The 16,120-nt window shown below is 38.6% G+C and overlaps 1 protein-coding gene across 4 annotated transcripts; it reads left to right on the top strand.

Moving 5' to 3' along the window:
• The first annotated feature begins 113 nt into the window (after positions 1-113).
• Positions 114-15,618, top strand: SH3GLB1 (SH3 domain containing GRB2 like, endophilin B1). 4 transcript variants are annotated; one of them, XM_031614755.2, is made up of 11 exons: positions 114-298; positions 3,474-3,615; positions 4,466-4,594; positions 6,193-6,326; positions 6,726-6,818; positions 8,266-8,304; positions 11,000-11,023; positions 12,452-12,541; positions 13,074-13,174; positions 13,965-14,196; positions 15,148-15,618. In XM_031614755.2, the coding sequence occupies exons 1-11, from the start codon at positions 227-229 to the stop codon at positions 15,253-15,255; spliced, it is 1,164 nt and encodes a 387-aa protein (XP_031470615.1). In that variant the 5' UTR covers positions 114-226; the 3' UTR covers positions 15,256-15,618. The 4 variants fall into 4 exon arrangements, with proteins under 4 accessions (XP_031470615.1, XP_031470613.1, XP_031470614.1 ...); XM_031614753.2 differs by having other exon boundaries at positions 8,266-8,352; XM_031614754.2 differs by lacking the exon at positions 11,000-11,023 and having other exon boundaries at positions 8,266-8,352.
• The last annotated feature ends 502 nt before the right edge of the window (positions 15,619-16,120 follow it).

Here is a 16,120-nt window from a genome sequence, read left to right as displayed (position 1 = left end):
CGCGCGCAGCGGCCCGGCCCCTCCCTCGGCGGCGCGGGGCGATCGCCGCCGTCACCTCGGCTGCCGATCCGGGCCCTGCGCCTGACGCCGCGGCCGCGGCCAATCGGTGGCTGCGTCGGGCCGCCCGGCACCGCCCCCCGGCGGATCCCCACAGGGACGGGCCGGAGCGGCGGCCGCCGCTGCGGGTGTCCGGGCTGAGTCAGCGCCCTACCCGCCCCCGCTGAAGATGAACATCATGGACTTCAACGTGAAGAAGCTGGCGGCCGACGCGGGCACTTTTCTCAGCCGCGCCGTGCAGGTACGGCCGCTCCCGAGCGTCATCGCGGCGGCCCCGGCTGTTGGGAAGAGGGCGAGGCCCGGGGCCGGTCCTTAAGGCCGGTCCTTAAGGCCGCCGTCCGCCGGCCCGGCGCGGGGCGTTGGCCGGGGATCCCGGTTCCGGGCCGCCGGCTGGGCGCGCCGCAGGCGGTGCCGGGCCCGGCCGCGCTGCTTGGGGGCCAGCGGTGCGCCGCGCCTCGGGCTGCTCCGTGACCCCGCGCCCCGCTGCGCTCGGCCGTCTGCCTGCCTGCCTGCCTGCCTGTCTGCCAGCCTGTCTGGGTCCGGGCGTTTTTCCGCGGCCCGTTGCACAACAGCCGGGCTCGGCGGGCGGGGCAGCGCAAGGTCAGCGTAGGCCGAGAGGGGAGGGGGCGGCCGGGCAGCTGGGGGGAGATGGGGCTGTGCCTGCGGCTGCAGCAGAACAAAGGTGTGACTGCTGTGCAGTAAGCCGCTGTCTTCACTGGCTGCTCTGAATGCAGCCTGCTGGCCGATCGGTGAAACTTGAGCTCTGACGTGACACGTGCGAGCGTCTATCTGCTTTAGTGTTGTTTTGTTTGAGCTTCGCTGTCGCTTTTAGGCTCGGTGTTTCTCGGTCTGTCTTCTCCTTTCTTCGTGCTAAGGGCACTCTAATTGGCTTCTGTTCCTTCGTTGTTGTCTTGGGACATAATCCTCTTTCTTTACATAATCAAACCTGAACAGATTTCCTGTAAGGAGGTGGATATCCAAACTGAGCACAGTAATTCACAGCAATTTCTCCTGCTCTTTCCTTGGGTCAGGTTTGGAACGTGATTAAAGTGGCTGTGTGCTCAGATCAGGCGGACTGTTGGCCTGTAACTCAGTATTCAACCAGAGCCAGCGATCAGTGGTACAGCAGAGCACTGAAGATGCAAACTCATCAGAAAAAATTGTTGCTCAAACTTAAATTACCTTAAAGCAGTAATTGTGGCTTTTCTACATGTTGGAGGTCTTTCCACACACGCTTTTTTTTTTTTTTTTCTCTCACTTCTTTTGGGGCTGCATGTTTCCCAGACCATCTCTTCCTCTCCAGCTTTAGCTTTTCTTGTAGGACAAGGGGAAAAAAAGGAGATGCAGTTCGCTCTTCATTGTAAGATCCTGTAGTAGGATCTTGTGACTTTTTTCTTTTATCTTGTCTTTTTACATGCAAATACTTTTATTGCATTAAACATAAGGTAGGCTTTCTGTCATAGTTTAAAGGTGGTATAAACTTTGGTTTACTCCAGTATGCTCTGTCTGCGTTGCTAGTTTACATCTGAATAGCTCTATTGATAGGCATCTTCATCTGAACTGAAGCTAAGGGGAATGTGGAAGTAATAGTAATAGGCTCTACCGACTGCCACCTCCTCCTAAAATAAGATGTTTAAGGAGGAGAGTTGTTATATATGTATATATGCTGTTGTATACAAAACAGTACTATTTCCTCCATCGTGATCTGGGCATATTCAAGCAACCTGTGGAAACAGGTGGGAAATCAGAGGGGCAGCACTGATGCATTTTATTGGTACTGGAAACCATATTTCTGTCGAAGCGTTATTTGCCATGCTGCTCTATATTTTTAATCTTTTTTTCTTCTAAGCGGGTACATGTAGTCTAACATGGCCTAAGCAGTCTCCACTCTATGAACAAGAGTTCTGAAAATATTCATTGGAAAGGTCATTTCATAAACGAATACAATTCTGTATAATTAGGCAAGAATCAAAGCCATTTTTATTGTGTGTTAATGAATCTTAAGAAGCTTTTGAGAGCTACTTGCAGTATATAACATTGTTTTAAAGAACCTTTTAAACAATAGCAGTAGCAGATCCATCAATAAATTCTATGCCTCCCTATACTGCAGTCAAACTTTCTCACAAAGGTGCCTTTCTTTCTTTGTAGAGCCTCAAATATTGCTGTTTTTATCTAGCCTTCAGATGTGTGCGCTATCAAAGTTGTTTTTATTCTATGTGGAAATTAAACTTGGACAACTCAGTTTTATTTGCATTGTGTTCCTGTTTTCTATTGTAAGTTTAAGTATTTGAACGTGGAGCTTGTTAAAAATGAATTTTGATAGTTAGAATGCTTTGGTGCTCTTACATTCTTGATTGGTAAGCTCATTAAAAATGTAGTTCTTAACCAGGTTCTTCTGAATTATGTCTGACTTTGAACAGGCTGTGAAGGGATGAGGTCATTGTGACGAACCAGTGCTCTGAAGAGGCAGGCCAAACCCTTAGTTCCAGTTTTGTTTTGTTTCCTGACAGAAAACACTCATCTTCTGTCTTTCCTGGAGACCTGAGAATGAGGTTGAAACTGGTTATGGATTAATAAGCGTTGGCATGAATTTAGTATCAAGTGGAATTAATAGTCTTCTCTATTTATCTAACTAATTAGAGTTACACTGTGTTTCACTGTCAAAGAAAACTGCTTGGAAAAGAACTTAAGAGGTTAGCTTACTGTTCCTGTAAAGCTTAATAGGATCAGCTGTATCTAAACAGATCCTGATGCATGGGTCTGTCCTATTCTAAAATGCAGTCCCTCCTTCCCCCAAACATATATTCCACATCTTCTCAGGATGGTCTATTTTAGCTTTTAATCCTTGCTTTAAGAGCTGTCTCTGACATCTAGTTCTAAATTAAATCATCACACTGAAGTTGGAGCCCGCTATTTTTTGTCCTGTTTGCTACAGACAGGACAACATTCTTTAAATACATTAAAGGAAGCTGCTGTGAGAATCTGTCATATCTCCAGTTTTCCCTAGGGATGAAGGGACAATCTTAATTACAAAACCTGCAAGGCTGAAATAATCTTTCAGTTGTTTCGTTACCTCTGGACTCTTTCCTTCTGACTCGTGTTCCCAGGAGCACTATGCAAAATTGGACAAAATGCATCAAGTGGGAGCTCCAGGTAGCAAGAAGAGCAGGTAGAGCAGAGGATTTCTTCAAAATGTTGTAAATCATCCTGGTCTTGATGTGATTAATACCCTTCTCCCCCTTTTTGCTGGTAGGGAGGGTGGATTGTTGAACTTAAAGATTTAACCTTAGATTTTCTTAATGATGCCTGGATAACTTTATGTGAAAGTAATATGAGTGAGTAGTTGCCGTCCTAGACTTGCACTTGGAAACTATTTTTATGAACTGAGTATTTCCAACCTGTCTGACTAACCACAGTTCACAGAAGAAAAGCTTGGTCAAGCAGAGAAGACTGAACTGGATGCTCACCTGGAGAACCTTCTCAGCAAAGCGGAGTGCACTAAGCAGTGGACAGAGAAAATAATGAAGCAAACAGAAGTGTTATTGCAGCCAAATCCAAGTAAGGAGTCGTTCAGTTTTTTTGTTTGCAACATTTGATTTAATAGGCTTGCCAGTGTAACTGTTTACTGGCATAGGTGTTGCCTAAACTGTAACTAAATTCAGCAGTTTTCAATTTTGAAGGATTTTGAACATTTTGAAGAGCCATTGAGTATCAGAGGCACTGTTCCATTTGCTTGCTTTTGGTTCTTCTGTGAGCCTTCAAGTGCAGAAATATGTAAATGAACATAATTAAACTGCAGCATTGGTTCCATACTCTTGAATGCTTTTAGAGTTGTTTCCTATTTAATTGAATTTCTAGCTCTAATTCCAGAAATCCTTGGTGGCTGCAAGAACTCTAAAATTTTTCTTGTAGATTCAGTGGCTTGAGGAACTTCATTAATCTATTTCATTATGCTAAATTTCCTGTGCAATGCAAGTCATTCTGAAGCTGGCAAGATGAGCTGAAATGTTTGTCTCTTACAATTTCTTTACTAAATAATTGCTTTTCCTAGACATGGAATGTTTAATGCTCCCAGATTTGTAGCTTTTTGTAAATGGTAACTTTTATTTGTTTTTCGGAAGTGCACTATGAGGCTCTTAGGATGAAGACTTAGAGCTTAACTTTTGAAAACCCCTTTGTATAAGGAAGATTAAAAGTTTAATTTTTCACTTTGGAAGATAGCTGTATGAAATATTTGAAATAAGCATGACATACAAAATACAGATAGCTTTGAAGAACAACATCTTCATCTTAACATTATTCACTTAATGTTGAGCTTGTATGTCTGGAATTTAAAATTCTTTTATTTCTTTTCTATTTGTAAGTTGTGTTTTGAGTGACGGTTATTTGAAATGCTTGTGTTTTTCAGATGCTAGGATAGAAGAATTTTTCTATGAGAAACTGGACCGGAAAGCACCAAGTCGTATGAATAATCCAGAGTTGTTAGGCCAGTATATGATTGATGCTGGTAATGAATTTGGCCCAGGAACAGCATACGGTAAGTGAAGGCAATGAATGCAGGGGGAGAAAAAATGCACATATGCTTTTACAGTGGGGGGGAAAAAATATATGTGATTTGTCTCTTTTTAGGCAAAACACTTCAAAGACTTTTTTATCAATTTGAGGTGACTTGCTCTGTAACTTTGTGTGTTAGGAGATCAGTGATGAGGTTTCTCTTCTAATAATAAATTAGAACTTAACATTGGAATACTACCCGTCTTTGTGGATGGATGACTTTCTGGAATCTAATTTCCTAGTTAGACATAAAGACAGCATATCTAACAACACTTAATGTTATCTAGAATTAAATTCTTTACTAAGAACCTCCTCTAACTTCATAGTATTCCTGCTTTTCATTTTGTGTGTGTATGCAGATAGCGAAACGTTTGCATAGGTGACTGTTGAGCATGATCTAAGCTTTGATCTCCAGCAGACTTCTGTAACTATGACAAGAGAACTCGGTGGTGGGGTATAATGTTTTTATGCTGTCTTTAGTTAAAGGATCTAATTTTAGTGTTCTCTACAACCCTGGAAGTTGCTGAAAATAGATTTAGCTGTTAATTTAATCTTACTAACTGAAATAAATGTGTGTGTCTAAGTCCACAATGAAAGTCGAGTAGCTAGCTGTCCTTAGTTACTTTCTTTAAAATTGCAGTTAGAGGGGAAATCTGTTCTAGGAAGAATGATTTATATCTGGAAAAAATGGGGTTCCTTCGGAAAGGAGGGAAAGAGTATTTAAAAAAATGTTTTGTAGAAGATATAAGGATACAAAATTGATAATGGCCGGCTTTATACTTTTTACTTTCAGTATGTTTTTGTGCTTTTGTCTGTGACCCCTTTCTGATCATGAGCTTTAAGATTCTTTAACAGTGCATAGATTTTTGCTTACAGGCACATGGTCCTTTGCGTTGCATTTGCTGTAACATCTGCAATTCAGGGGAGTTGCAGGAACTTTTAGCATTAAGATAACATTTTGTGGTGTCACGAAATTGATTTATTTGTCTGTAGAGCTGGTGAGTGCCTTTTCTAATTCAGCCTTATGTGTTTGTTGAAACATACTAACGAGCACTGTGCATTCTTGATGCACTAACCCGGGCTTCAATGCCTGACTTGTAACCAAATTTCCAAGTATTGTTCAATCAGTTGACTGAACCTACATGCACGTTTAGAAACTGGTGTTGATCTTAGGGGTAAGGGTGGAGGGAGTATTTTCCAGTAGCTAAGTGGTCTTTTCCTTGCTCCTGAGTACTTGTGACTAATTACTTAAAAATGTTATATGAAGGGAGGAGGCTGTTTAAATCGGTGTAAGTAGGTACAATATCCAGGCCTAAAATAGGTGTGAACAACTGAGTTGCTGTAGTTACTGCAACTTCTACAATGCTGTATCTATACTCATTGAAATCTGGCCTTCACCTGTGATTTTTGATATAATAGAATATAGAATTAGTTTTATTAGGTATTAACGTTTTGAAAGCCCCTGCTATGGCATTGGATTATCGTTCAAACTGTTGGCCTTGACTCATGTGCCTGTAGTAACTTGTCTTGATAGCTACCTGTCTAAATTGCTATGAAATCATCATATTTTCTCATTTTCAGGAAATGCACTCATTAAATGTGGAGAAACACAAAAGCAAATTGGAACAGCAGACAGAGAACTAATTCAAACTTCAGCTATAAACTTTCTCACTCCCCTAAGAAACTTTATTGAAGGAGACTATAAAACTATTACTGTAAGTTGAAGTGTGCATTCTTCAGCATTTCAAAATAATTGAGAAAGCAAATCTGTGGAATTGTAGAAAACTGAGCAGCACTGCTTTTGGAAACTGGTTTGGAAAAGGTCAGATGAACTCGTAACCTTAATGTATTCTTTTTCTTTTTTGACCATTCAAAATAATTCTGTAATCTTACCTTTTCTTAAACTACTGAGCTTAAATTATATTAAATATTAAAAGTATGTATCTGAAGTATAAAATGTGTTAGGGTAATTAGGAACTAGTTCTGCCTCTTTGTTCAACTTAAAAACCTGTTTTATATATGATCACGAGAAGAGAGAAGGCATGAAAACAAGTAGACAGGACTTTGCTTTTGTATGGTATGTTTTCTCATGAACTAACCTACATGGCTTTCAGAAAGAACGTAAACTATTACAAAATAAAAGACTGGATTTGGATGCTGCAAAAACCAGATTGAAGAAGGCAAAAGTTGCTGAAGCTCGAGCTGCAGTAAGTAGTGTTTTAAAATTGTCTGTAACTTTCAGACTTGTTATACGTATGTATTTATAGGTTTGATTGTTTCCCTTCTGCTACCCTGGGAGATTTCATGTTTAGTGTAGTAGGGGTTATGCACACAGATATTGAAGAAATGGAGACAGTTTCAATATGTAGGGAGAATGTGCGTACTATGCAAGATGAAGAGGCAGGAGCAGGATTCTGACTTGCTGATTTTTCTGAATAAAGCAGTGTCTTAAATATCAGATTGTTATCTATGAGGCTGAGCTTGATAGATAAAGCACCTCATATCCCTGGAGTGGTGATCCCTTTTTTTTTTTAAAAAAAAAAAAAAATACAAAATGTAAAACAAAAACAACCAAGCAAACAAAAAAACCCTTTATCTTCCTGACAGTTTTGCCTGTCTATCAGTCTTCCACCTCATGTCTGCTGTTCCTGTGAATTTAAACTGTTGATGTATTTTTCAGGTCAATGCATGCGTTTCTTCCTGTATCATGTTATTCTAATGCAAAAAAAATTATTTTCTGCTTGTCACACTTTCTTAATTTGTAACATTACCAGCGAAGTGTGGAGCGGATTGTTAATTTATTGTGTTATGGCAATAAGTATACGCTATACTTTTAAAATATATGTATCATGAGGAAACTTTTCTTGAAGGAATTGAGCTTAATATTAAAAGGAAGGTTCTATACTCAAGTTTGTTAGTTATACTCAAGTTTATTAGTTCATCTGTGGTATAATCATCCAGAGCTATGTGCTTGGATGAAGCTACTGACAGTTGCTACTGCTGCTACTACTTGACTGGTCTTAAATATCCTAATAGCATGTAATTCAGTTCTACTTGCAAGGTACTTTGTGGTGGTAGAACATGAAACTCCAGGCTTCTTGCATCACTATCTTGCCTACACTTGAACTTTAGCACTTTAGCTATGTTTTAATAGCAGTAAGCATGTCTAAAAATCGAATTCTAGGATTCCTAGAGAAGTTTAAAAAAAAAAAAAAAAGCATCTGAATTTTTTATCCTGCAGTACAGAAATGGAGACTAATATGGCTGTTGTTGTTATGCAAATAGTTCACCTTCTGCTAACTCACTCTGTTTATGAAGGAAGATGTCTGGCAAACAGTGCTGAATTGATAATTTAGGAAAATGTATTGAATCAAATTTATTTCACCACCTTATTTGACAGGATGGAGCAAGGTGATTAAATGATTAAATTAGGACCTACAATTAAATCCTTCTTTTTTTTTTTGCTGTGAAAGTATTATGTTCAACTGAACTAGCTTAGATCAGTATTTAAAAGAGCTGAATAAAACTGCTTAGATTTCTATAATCAGTTTACTGTCTTCCTTAGCTTAAACTTGTAGGATTGGTGCCAATAATCTGTTCACCTGCTGTATTCAGTGTTGTAACTTGCTTTTGTCTTTTATCTATTCACTTAAGCAACTAAACACCTCTCAGCCTGAAGAGAATAACATTATGGTAAATGTCTCTTACGTGCTCAACTTGCTGCATGTAAAATGGCTGAAGGTTTGTTGGCCTCCTGTGTTCATTCATTTTCTGTCAATTGGTTCCTCTTGCTATCCTTTCAATTTGGCCTTGCTTCAGGTTTGGTATTATGAAAAAATTCTTCTCTGAAGGAGTATTGGAGCAGGCTGCCCAGGGAAGTGGTGGAGTTGTCATCCCTGGAGCTGTTTTTTAAAAAAAAAAAAAAAAGTGCAGATGTGAGACTGAGGGATGTGGGTTAGTGGGCCTGGTGGTGATGGGTTGATGGTTGAACTAGATGATCTTAGAGGTCTTTTTCAACCTTAATGATTCTATGTTTTCCATTCCAAAATGGATGCGTATCTGACATTGCATATGAAAAGTGTATTCAATATACTCAGAGCAGCACAGCATCGGTGATGTTTTTATCAGAATACTTCTAACTATCTGGAAGTACACAGTATTAAATTCATGCTTACGTGAGTTCATTATAAATTTAGCCTGCAAAGGAATTCAATTTTTATTACTTGTTAAAGTTTATCCATTGAAGGGAAAGGAATTATTGTTTTTATATGGATGGGAGTAAGTAACGTGAAACAGCCAGAAATATGTGGAAACTATTTGTTTTCTTCAAGATGTGTTTTACAAATAGCTGAAATGGATTAAAATCACAAATGAAGGGCTTAACTCAGAATATGGTTTATCCCAAACTTATTGTAGGGACTCATCAGTGCAGCTGTTCTAGCATCATTGTTGTGCTAAATGGAATAGGGAGTTAATTATGTTTGACATAACTGGGCATATGTTCTGCTGGGTGAAACACAGGCTGGAGTTGAGGTCAGCGGAGTTGAATCCAGTTGGCAGCCTACCATGAGCGGTGTCCACCAGGGCTCAGTACTGGGACCACTCCTGTTCAATCTGTTTATCAGTGATCTTGATGAGGGGATTGAGTGCAACCTCAGTAAGTTTGCAGATGACACAAAGTTGGGAAGGGAGTGTTGTTCTGCCGGAGGGTAGAAAGGCACAACAGTGAGACCTGCATAGATCAGATCAATGGGCCAAAGTAAACTGTATGAGTTTCAATAGGGCTACGTGTCAGATCCTGTGTTTTGGTCACAACAACCCCAGGAAGCCCTACAGGCTTGGGGAGGAGTGGCTGGAAAGCTGCCTGATGGAAAGGGACCTTGGCGTACTGATAGACGGTCAGCTGAATATGAGCCAGTAGTGTGCCCAGGTGGCCAAGAAGGCCAATGGCATCCTGGCTTGGATCAGGAACGGTGTGGTGAGCATGACTAGGGAAGTCATCCTGCCCCTGTACTCTGCACTAGTGAGGCCTCACCTCGAGCACTGTATTCAGTTTTGGGCACCTCAATGCAGAAAGGACACTGAGGTCCAGAGAAAGGCAACAAGGCTTGTGAAGGGCTTGGAGAATATGTCCTGTGAGGAGTGACTGAAGGAGCTGGGGCTGGTTTAGTCTGGGGAAGAGGAGGCTGAGGGGAGACCTTATTGCTCTCTTCAAATATCTGAAAGGTGCTTACAGCGAGAGTGGAGCTGGTCTCTTCTCACTGGTGACAGGTGACAGGATGAGGGGAAATGGCCTCAAGTTGCACCAGGGGAGGTATAGCTTGGATATCAGGGAAAACTTCTTTACAGAAAGGGTAGTTAAGCACTGGAATAGGCTCCCCAGGGAGGTGGTTGAGTCACCATCCCTGAATGTGTTTAAAAACCATTTGGATGTGATGCTCAGGGAGATGATTTAGCAGAGGGTTATTAGAGTTAGGTAGTATTATGAGGTTGCAGTTGGACTTGACGATCTTTAAGGTCTTTTCCAACCTGAGCAATTCTGTGATTCTGTGACATAAACCATGCTGTTTGGATTGTCACAATTTGATCTGGATCTGTACAGCGTAGTGGGTCTCATTGCAGTAAGTATGTATGTTTTTCAGTTGTGGTCAGATAAAAGGGTGAATAAGGTTGTTTCAGCTAGCTTCTGTGACCTTTATGCATGCTTCTTCCTACCAAAGTCCTGATTGTGTCATCATCTTTCAACTGTGGAAGTACGAAGGCTAAAGGAGAATTGCATTGCAAGAGAAAATTGGGACAGCAAGCTGAAGTAATTAAGTTCTAGAGTAAATTCCCTCTGGTTCTATGACTTTGCTGTGCTATGTGCTCCTACTTTTAATTCTCAATTTGAGAATAATTTAATTTCAATGAAAATTCTTGTGAAATAAAAAACAAACAAACAAACAATGGACATAGCAAGAGAAATCATTAATTTGTCTGTTTCAGTCTTTAATGTGTTGTTTAAAATGAGAATAGCTTCCAGTGTTCTAACATATAAACATAACCTAACTTCACCCATAAAATAACTCAGTTTGATTTGTATCACTTCCTAATCTTAAATTTTAGCTTGTAGTAATATCTTACAAGAATCTATTTTTAGCAAGACAGTTCTACATGTCATTCTTTCCCATGTATGAACTTAGGGATTTATTTCATTGATGTAGTATTGTCCTTACTTTACTGTATATGGAGGGCTTTAAGCAAGTGATTTATTCATAGAATTTCTCAAATCTCTGTGATATTCTGAAAAAAGGAATTAGTTAAAAGGCAAAGTTAAGTTGCATCTTCTAATAAAATAACACCAGTCTAAGTTTGCATGTTTTTTCTCTGCTCTTTTAACGCTGACTAGATATGGGCTGAGGAAGTGACAAAAGTAAGTAAACAACTTAGAAACTGCACAATTCTGAAATAATAACTTGTGTTGATATAATGTAATAAAGGATATTGCGTATTGCTGACTTGAGTGCTGGTAGTGTCTCATGTTGTTTGAGAATACTCGGGATCCCTTTAGGGCCTTTCAAGTTCCGATGCTGATACAATGCCCACAGCTCACTTATAGTCAGCTATTTTGGCTGACTATCACTTAGTATCATATGACTGTCATGTGACAAGATGCAATAGAAAAAGAACAAACAAAAACTACAGGGCTTGTCTTTTAACTTGCTGGTATGGTGTCCTGTTTTTTTTTTTTTTTTTTTCCTTCCCTTTCTTTCTTTTTTAAAGAAAAGAAAACTTCCTAATGAGCTTACTTGAAAATTTTCAGGAAGGTAGAGATCTAGTAATCTAGCCTGTTCTGAAAGACACTGTTATGCTAGGTACATAAGTTTTGCAAGGAGTTTTCTGTGGTGTTTGATGTAGTTAATTGGAAAGAGAGGAGGCTTTATGCTCAACACATTGAGATGCTTTTGCTCAACACATTGAGTGATTTTGAACATTAACAGGTGCTCAACTCTTGGACTAGAGAGGAAACAAGGAGGCCTTGCTGTATTGGATCGTATGAATATATTCACTCACTGTTTTACTTAGTTTGTCTTATAAAACAACATTATAAAAATGATTTTATTTCCTCTGCTCTTGGAAAAGTGTTATTCCTTTGTTACTGCATTACACAGTATTTTTAAACGTTCACATAATCTTGTATGGCATTTTGGGAGATCATGGATTTCTGAATGTTAACATCCAGGAACCAAGTTTATATTCTGAATTTGAGGATCAAGTAATTTTTTTGTGGGTTCTTCAGTGGGAGGTACTCAATGAACACTTTTAATTCATGTAAAAACAAAATCTGACTACATCTAAGGACCACAGGAAAGTATGTATTTTGAGCTCTTTATTGCTGATTCATTCCTTCGTTGTCCAATGAAAATAACATCAGTATGAGCAGAGCCTTGTTAACTTGAAATACAGGGGAGAATAAATTGTCTTTCACTGCCACTGCTGTGCTAGGAGAGCGTGTGGTACAAACACTGTTATGCTACTTAACACTTGCTTTGTTATTGAGAGAGGTGGGTTAATAATTCTGGCAGAAAAATATGTCTTTTGTATACATTTTATCTATGTGTTAAGTGTCTAATGATAAAGCTGTTTGTTTTGTAGATAGGACTCCAGCATTTCTGAACCCCCCAAAAAGCAAACCAATTATTCTTGTGTAGAAAAGACTTGTAGAGAAAAGCACAGGATTCAAACAATGATATGTTATTAAATGTGTTTGAATGACTGGCTCTGAGTAAAACGGGACTGTTGCAATAGAAAGGTGCAATATTGCACAGTACAAATGTCTAACATACATATTTGTTTCTAGTCTGAACAGGAAGTACGAATTACTCAAAGTGAATTTGACCGTCAAGCAGAGATTACCAGACTTCTTCTGGAAGGTATCAGCAGCACACATGTGAGTACCCAGAAGGGGGAAAAATTAGTTAAAATCAGGGCAGTACCTAAAAACAAACAAAAAGCTACAGTAATCTGTGTGGGAACTTCAGGCAACTTGCTTTCATGTAATGTCTTAAAAAATATATCTGTTAGAGGATTTATTTTTTAACTGTTCTTTAGTACCCATTGAATTAACTTTGTTTTCCCATTAACCTTGATCTCTGTTTTTTTCATTGTTACCTTTCAACATAATTTTCAATTTTTCTGATCAACTGATTATTGAAACCACAAAAATGTGCTAAAATAATCTGTTGTGGAGACAGTATAGATAAATGGCATAATTCTTGTAATGCACTTACTTTTGCTGCTCACATGCATTGATTTTTTGAGGCACTTTATCCTATTTACCTGGTAAATCCAGGTATAGTTCTTATGTGGGATGAATACCTACAAACTGATGTTAGCCTTGCCAACCTGTTTAATAGGCCACTGTTTGTAATGCAGTGTGAAGTTTTTGCAACCTAAAAACTTAAATATTTACTACATTGTAGGCACATCATCTCCGCTGTCTGAATGACTTTGTTGAAGCTCAAATGACGTATTATGCACAATGTTACAAGTATATGTTGGATCTCCAGAAGCAACTGGGAAGGTAGTAACACTGTTTAAAACATTCTTCTCTGAATTTCAAGCGCTTATCAGTGGTAGGAAAGCTTAATGCTGATGAAGCAATGATAAAAATAGGGATGTGCTTTATTAAGAAAATACCTAGTTTTACTGTTCTGAAGTTTTAACATTTTTAAAGTAAGGGAAGAAACGGTCTGACATGAATTTCTTGTTCGTAAGCCTTTGTGACGGGGGTGATGTAGAAAGATCTACCTGCTTGCTTTTCATACAGGTTTTCCTATTCAAATTCTTTTCTACATGTCAGAGTCTTTCTTAGGGCTATTGTAGACCGCGTTATTTAGGTGAGCATAGCTTCTTCATTTAATAGTGAAGTAAACTGGAAGGTTTCCTTAACTATTAAAATTTTTTGTAGCGGCTGTACTAAATAACTGTCTCTGTGATGCTTTTGTTTTCCAAGAAGAGGAAGTAGAAACAGATGTGTTTTTGTCCTTTTTCTGACTTGCTGCTTCCTGTGGTGCTTGGTCTCCTTGTGATTCTCAGTTTGTTTAAATAGCTTAAAGACTCACAAAAAGTCTTTGAAACTTTTTTTTTTAAAGCTACATCTTTTAAAGCTACATTACATTGAAAAAATTATACAACCTCAAAAATTGGTAGCACACAAATATCATTATGTAGGTTTGTGCAAGTATCAGTGCTACTCAATCTTTGCTGTTTACTGATGTCTAAATGCAAAAATTCTAATTTAGGCATGGGGGCGTATGACTTTCCATGTGGAACTGATTCACCCAGAAATCTTTGTTTTGTTTTCCCCACAGCTTTCCATCTACTTTTCTCTCTAACAATAATCAGTCTTCTTCAGCTCCTGTGCAAAGCGTTTCTACTCCCTCAGTCTTGGCCTCAGCTTCTGCTTCATTGCCTTCAGTAAGCAATTCTGTAGTTACTTCAGGCATCAGTGAACTGAAGTCATCAAGTGGCAGCAGAAAAGCTAGAGTTCTGTATGACTACGATGCTGCAAACAGCAGCGAGTTATCATTACTTGCAGATGAGGTAAGTTTTTGAAGTACTTTAATAATTTAAGTGTAAACTCTGAATAGTTGTGACTGGCCAGTTAAGATGAACTACATAGATCTCTCAGTGTAGCACATTTATTAATTAAATCTTAATAGTGCTCTGAGAAGTTAGCATCTTTACTTGTATGCTGTAACGGTGGGAGTTGATATTTGTTATGCCTGCTTAGCTTGCAAAACATTTGCTGGACAATCAAGGTACGATGATATTATCTTCCTTCTATCATTCTTCCAAAACTGTTATCAATACAACTGGTCTTTCAAACATGAAGTATTGCAGTTTGATAAGAAAATGAAAGCACAACCACTTTTGTTTTGGGAGTAGCAGTGCTGTGCTTATTCCTCTTTGATTCAGATGAACTCTTAATACTTCAGCACTCAATAGTCAGAGAGCCTATCCTCAGCAAGTGAAGTTGAATAAAATGAAGCTGGGTGCTGGAGCAGTATTCCACCCAGTAATGTTACTGTATCTGAGTGAAGGATAACATCCACCAAAAAATTCAGGTTTCTTAAGAATGTGCATCTCTTAAATATTTCTGTATGACTTTATTCTTATCTAGACAGTGATTTAGATGGAAGCTATGGCTTAAAATTGTCTTTTAAGATGTAGCCCATCAACACCATCTCTTTTTCTATCATACACTTGAAGATTTCCCCCCCCCCCCAAAAAAAAAGGTAGTGACTAGTTTAAAAAAAAAAAAAGACCTGGACAAAGTATGAGATATTTTATAATATTTTGCCATATTTACTTTTCCATGGACCAGTGAAAAAATAATGAGCATTAGATTATGTTCTATGTATGCTTTATTTAAATTGGTTGATTTTGATTCTAAGACCTTGTAAATCACAGGAAATTAGACTTTTAATTTTTTTTTTCCAGGCAATGACAAGATTATTATCATGTATTTATGTTTATTTTTTGTTTTTTTAGGTGATAACAGTTTACAGTATCCCTGGCATGGATTCAGATTGGCTGATGGGTGAAAGGGGAAATCAGAAAGGCAAAGTGCCTATTACTTACTTAGAACTGCTAAACTGAATTGTTGCCCTGAATAAAGACTGTCAGTTATGGTGACACCGTATTTATATACAATTAACGTTATATAAGCAGGTTTAAGTGTCTTCCATGTTTCTTTCTTGAGGGACAAATACCAGCCATTACAAACTGGCTTCTCTGCCAGTATGGTTGCATGGTGAATACTCTATTCAATCTTAATGTTTGAAGCTTTTACTTCATGTGCCAACAATGTTTCCTACGGATTTGTTTCTACTGAAGTTTTCACTAATACAAGCTTCTACTTTTGAGTAATCTAGATTGAAAGCAGGATGTACTGTTTTCTACTGAAATTTTTCATTAATGGCAAAGCTTTTCTTCACATAAAATAAACTTATTGTGAACTGATGCAAGTGTAATGCACTTCTTTTGAATAATCAAAACCTAGCATGAAACATAAATTGATATGGTTTTGTCCCTGGTATGTGTGGAGTACAAACATGCTGAGGCATACATATATGGTTATCTATTGGATAACTCGTGCATTTAATTTGAATTAAATTTTGAAAATGTAAACAGATGTCCTTTCTCTGTTGGAAACTTGTTGCAAACTGCAAGTATGTTGAGGTTTTAAGCTTTGTATAGGTAGGCTGCCACAAATTAGTTACCTGTATTCCGACACTTTAAATTTGCTTTGTGTTTTTACTCCTTAATTGCTTTCCAGAAAGACTAATTCACACTGGTGAGTAACTATCAAGACACTTGCAATTGCAAATCCACCTTTATATTAAATCAAGCACTGTATTTTTGCTAACAAAATATATGCACTCTCTGCATGAAGAGTCATATAGATAAAAACACATTTGTTCAGATTATAGGTTTTAATGAAAATCTACATTCATAGTTCTTA

Source organism: Phasianus colchicus, chromosome 9, assembly GCF_987193195.1.
Source record: "Phasianus colchicus chromosome 9, bPhaCol1.hap1.1, whole genome shotgun sequence".
Taxonomy (NCBI): Eukaryota; Metazoa; Chordata; class Aves; order Galliformes; family Phasianidae; genus Phasianus; species Phasianus colchicus.
This window is presented reverse-complemented; position numbering and strand designations above follow the sequence as displayed.

Excerpts from the sequence above, each read along its gene's own strand:
- SH3GLB1 (XM_031614753.2), top strand. The coding sequence starts at position 227 with ATGAACATCATGGACTTCAACGTGAAGAAGCTGGCGGCCGACGCGGGC. Across the intron at positions 299-3,473 it reads TTCTCAGCCGCGCCGTGCAG|TTCACAGAAGAAAAGCTTGG; the intron begins GTACGGCCGCTC and ends GACTAACCACAG. Across the intron at positions 12,542-13,073 it reads AAGGTATCAGCAGCACACAT|GCACATCATCTCCGCTGTCT; the intron begins GTGAGTACCCAG and ends ACTACATTGTAG.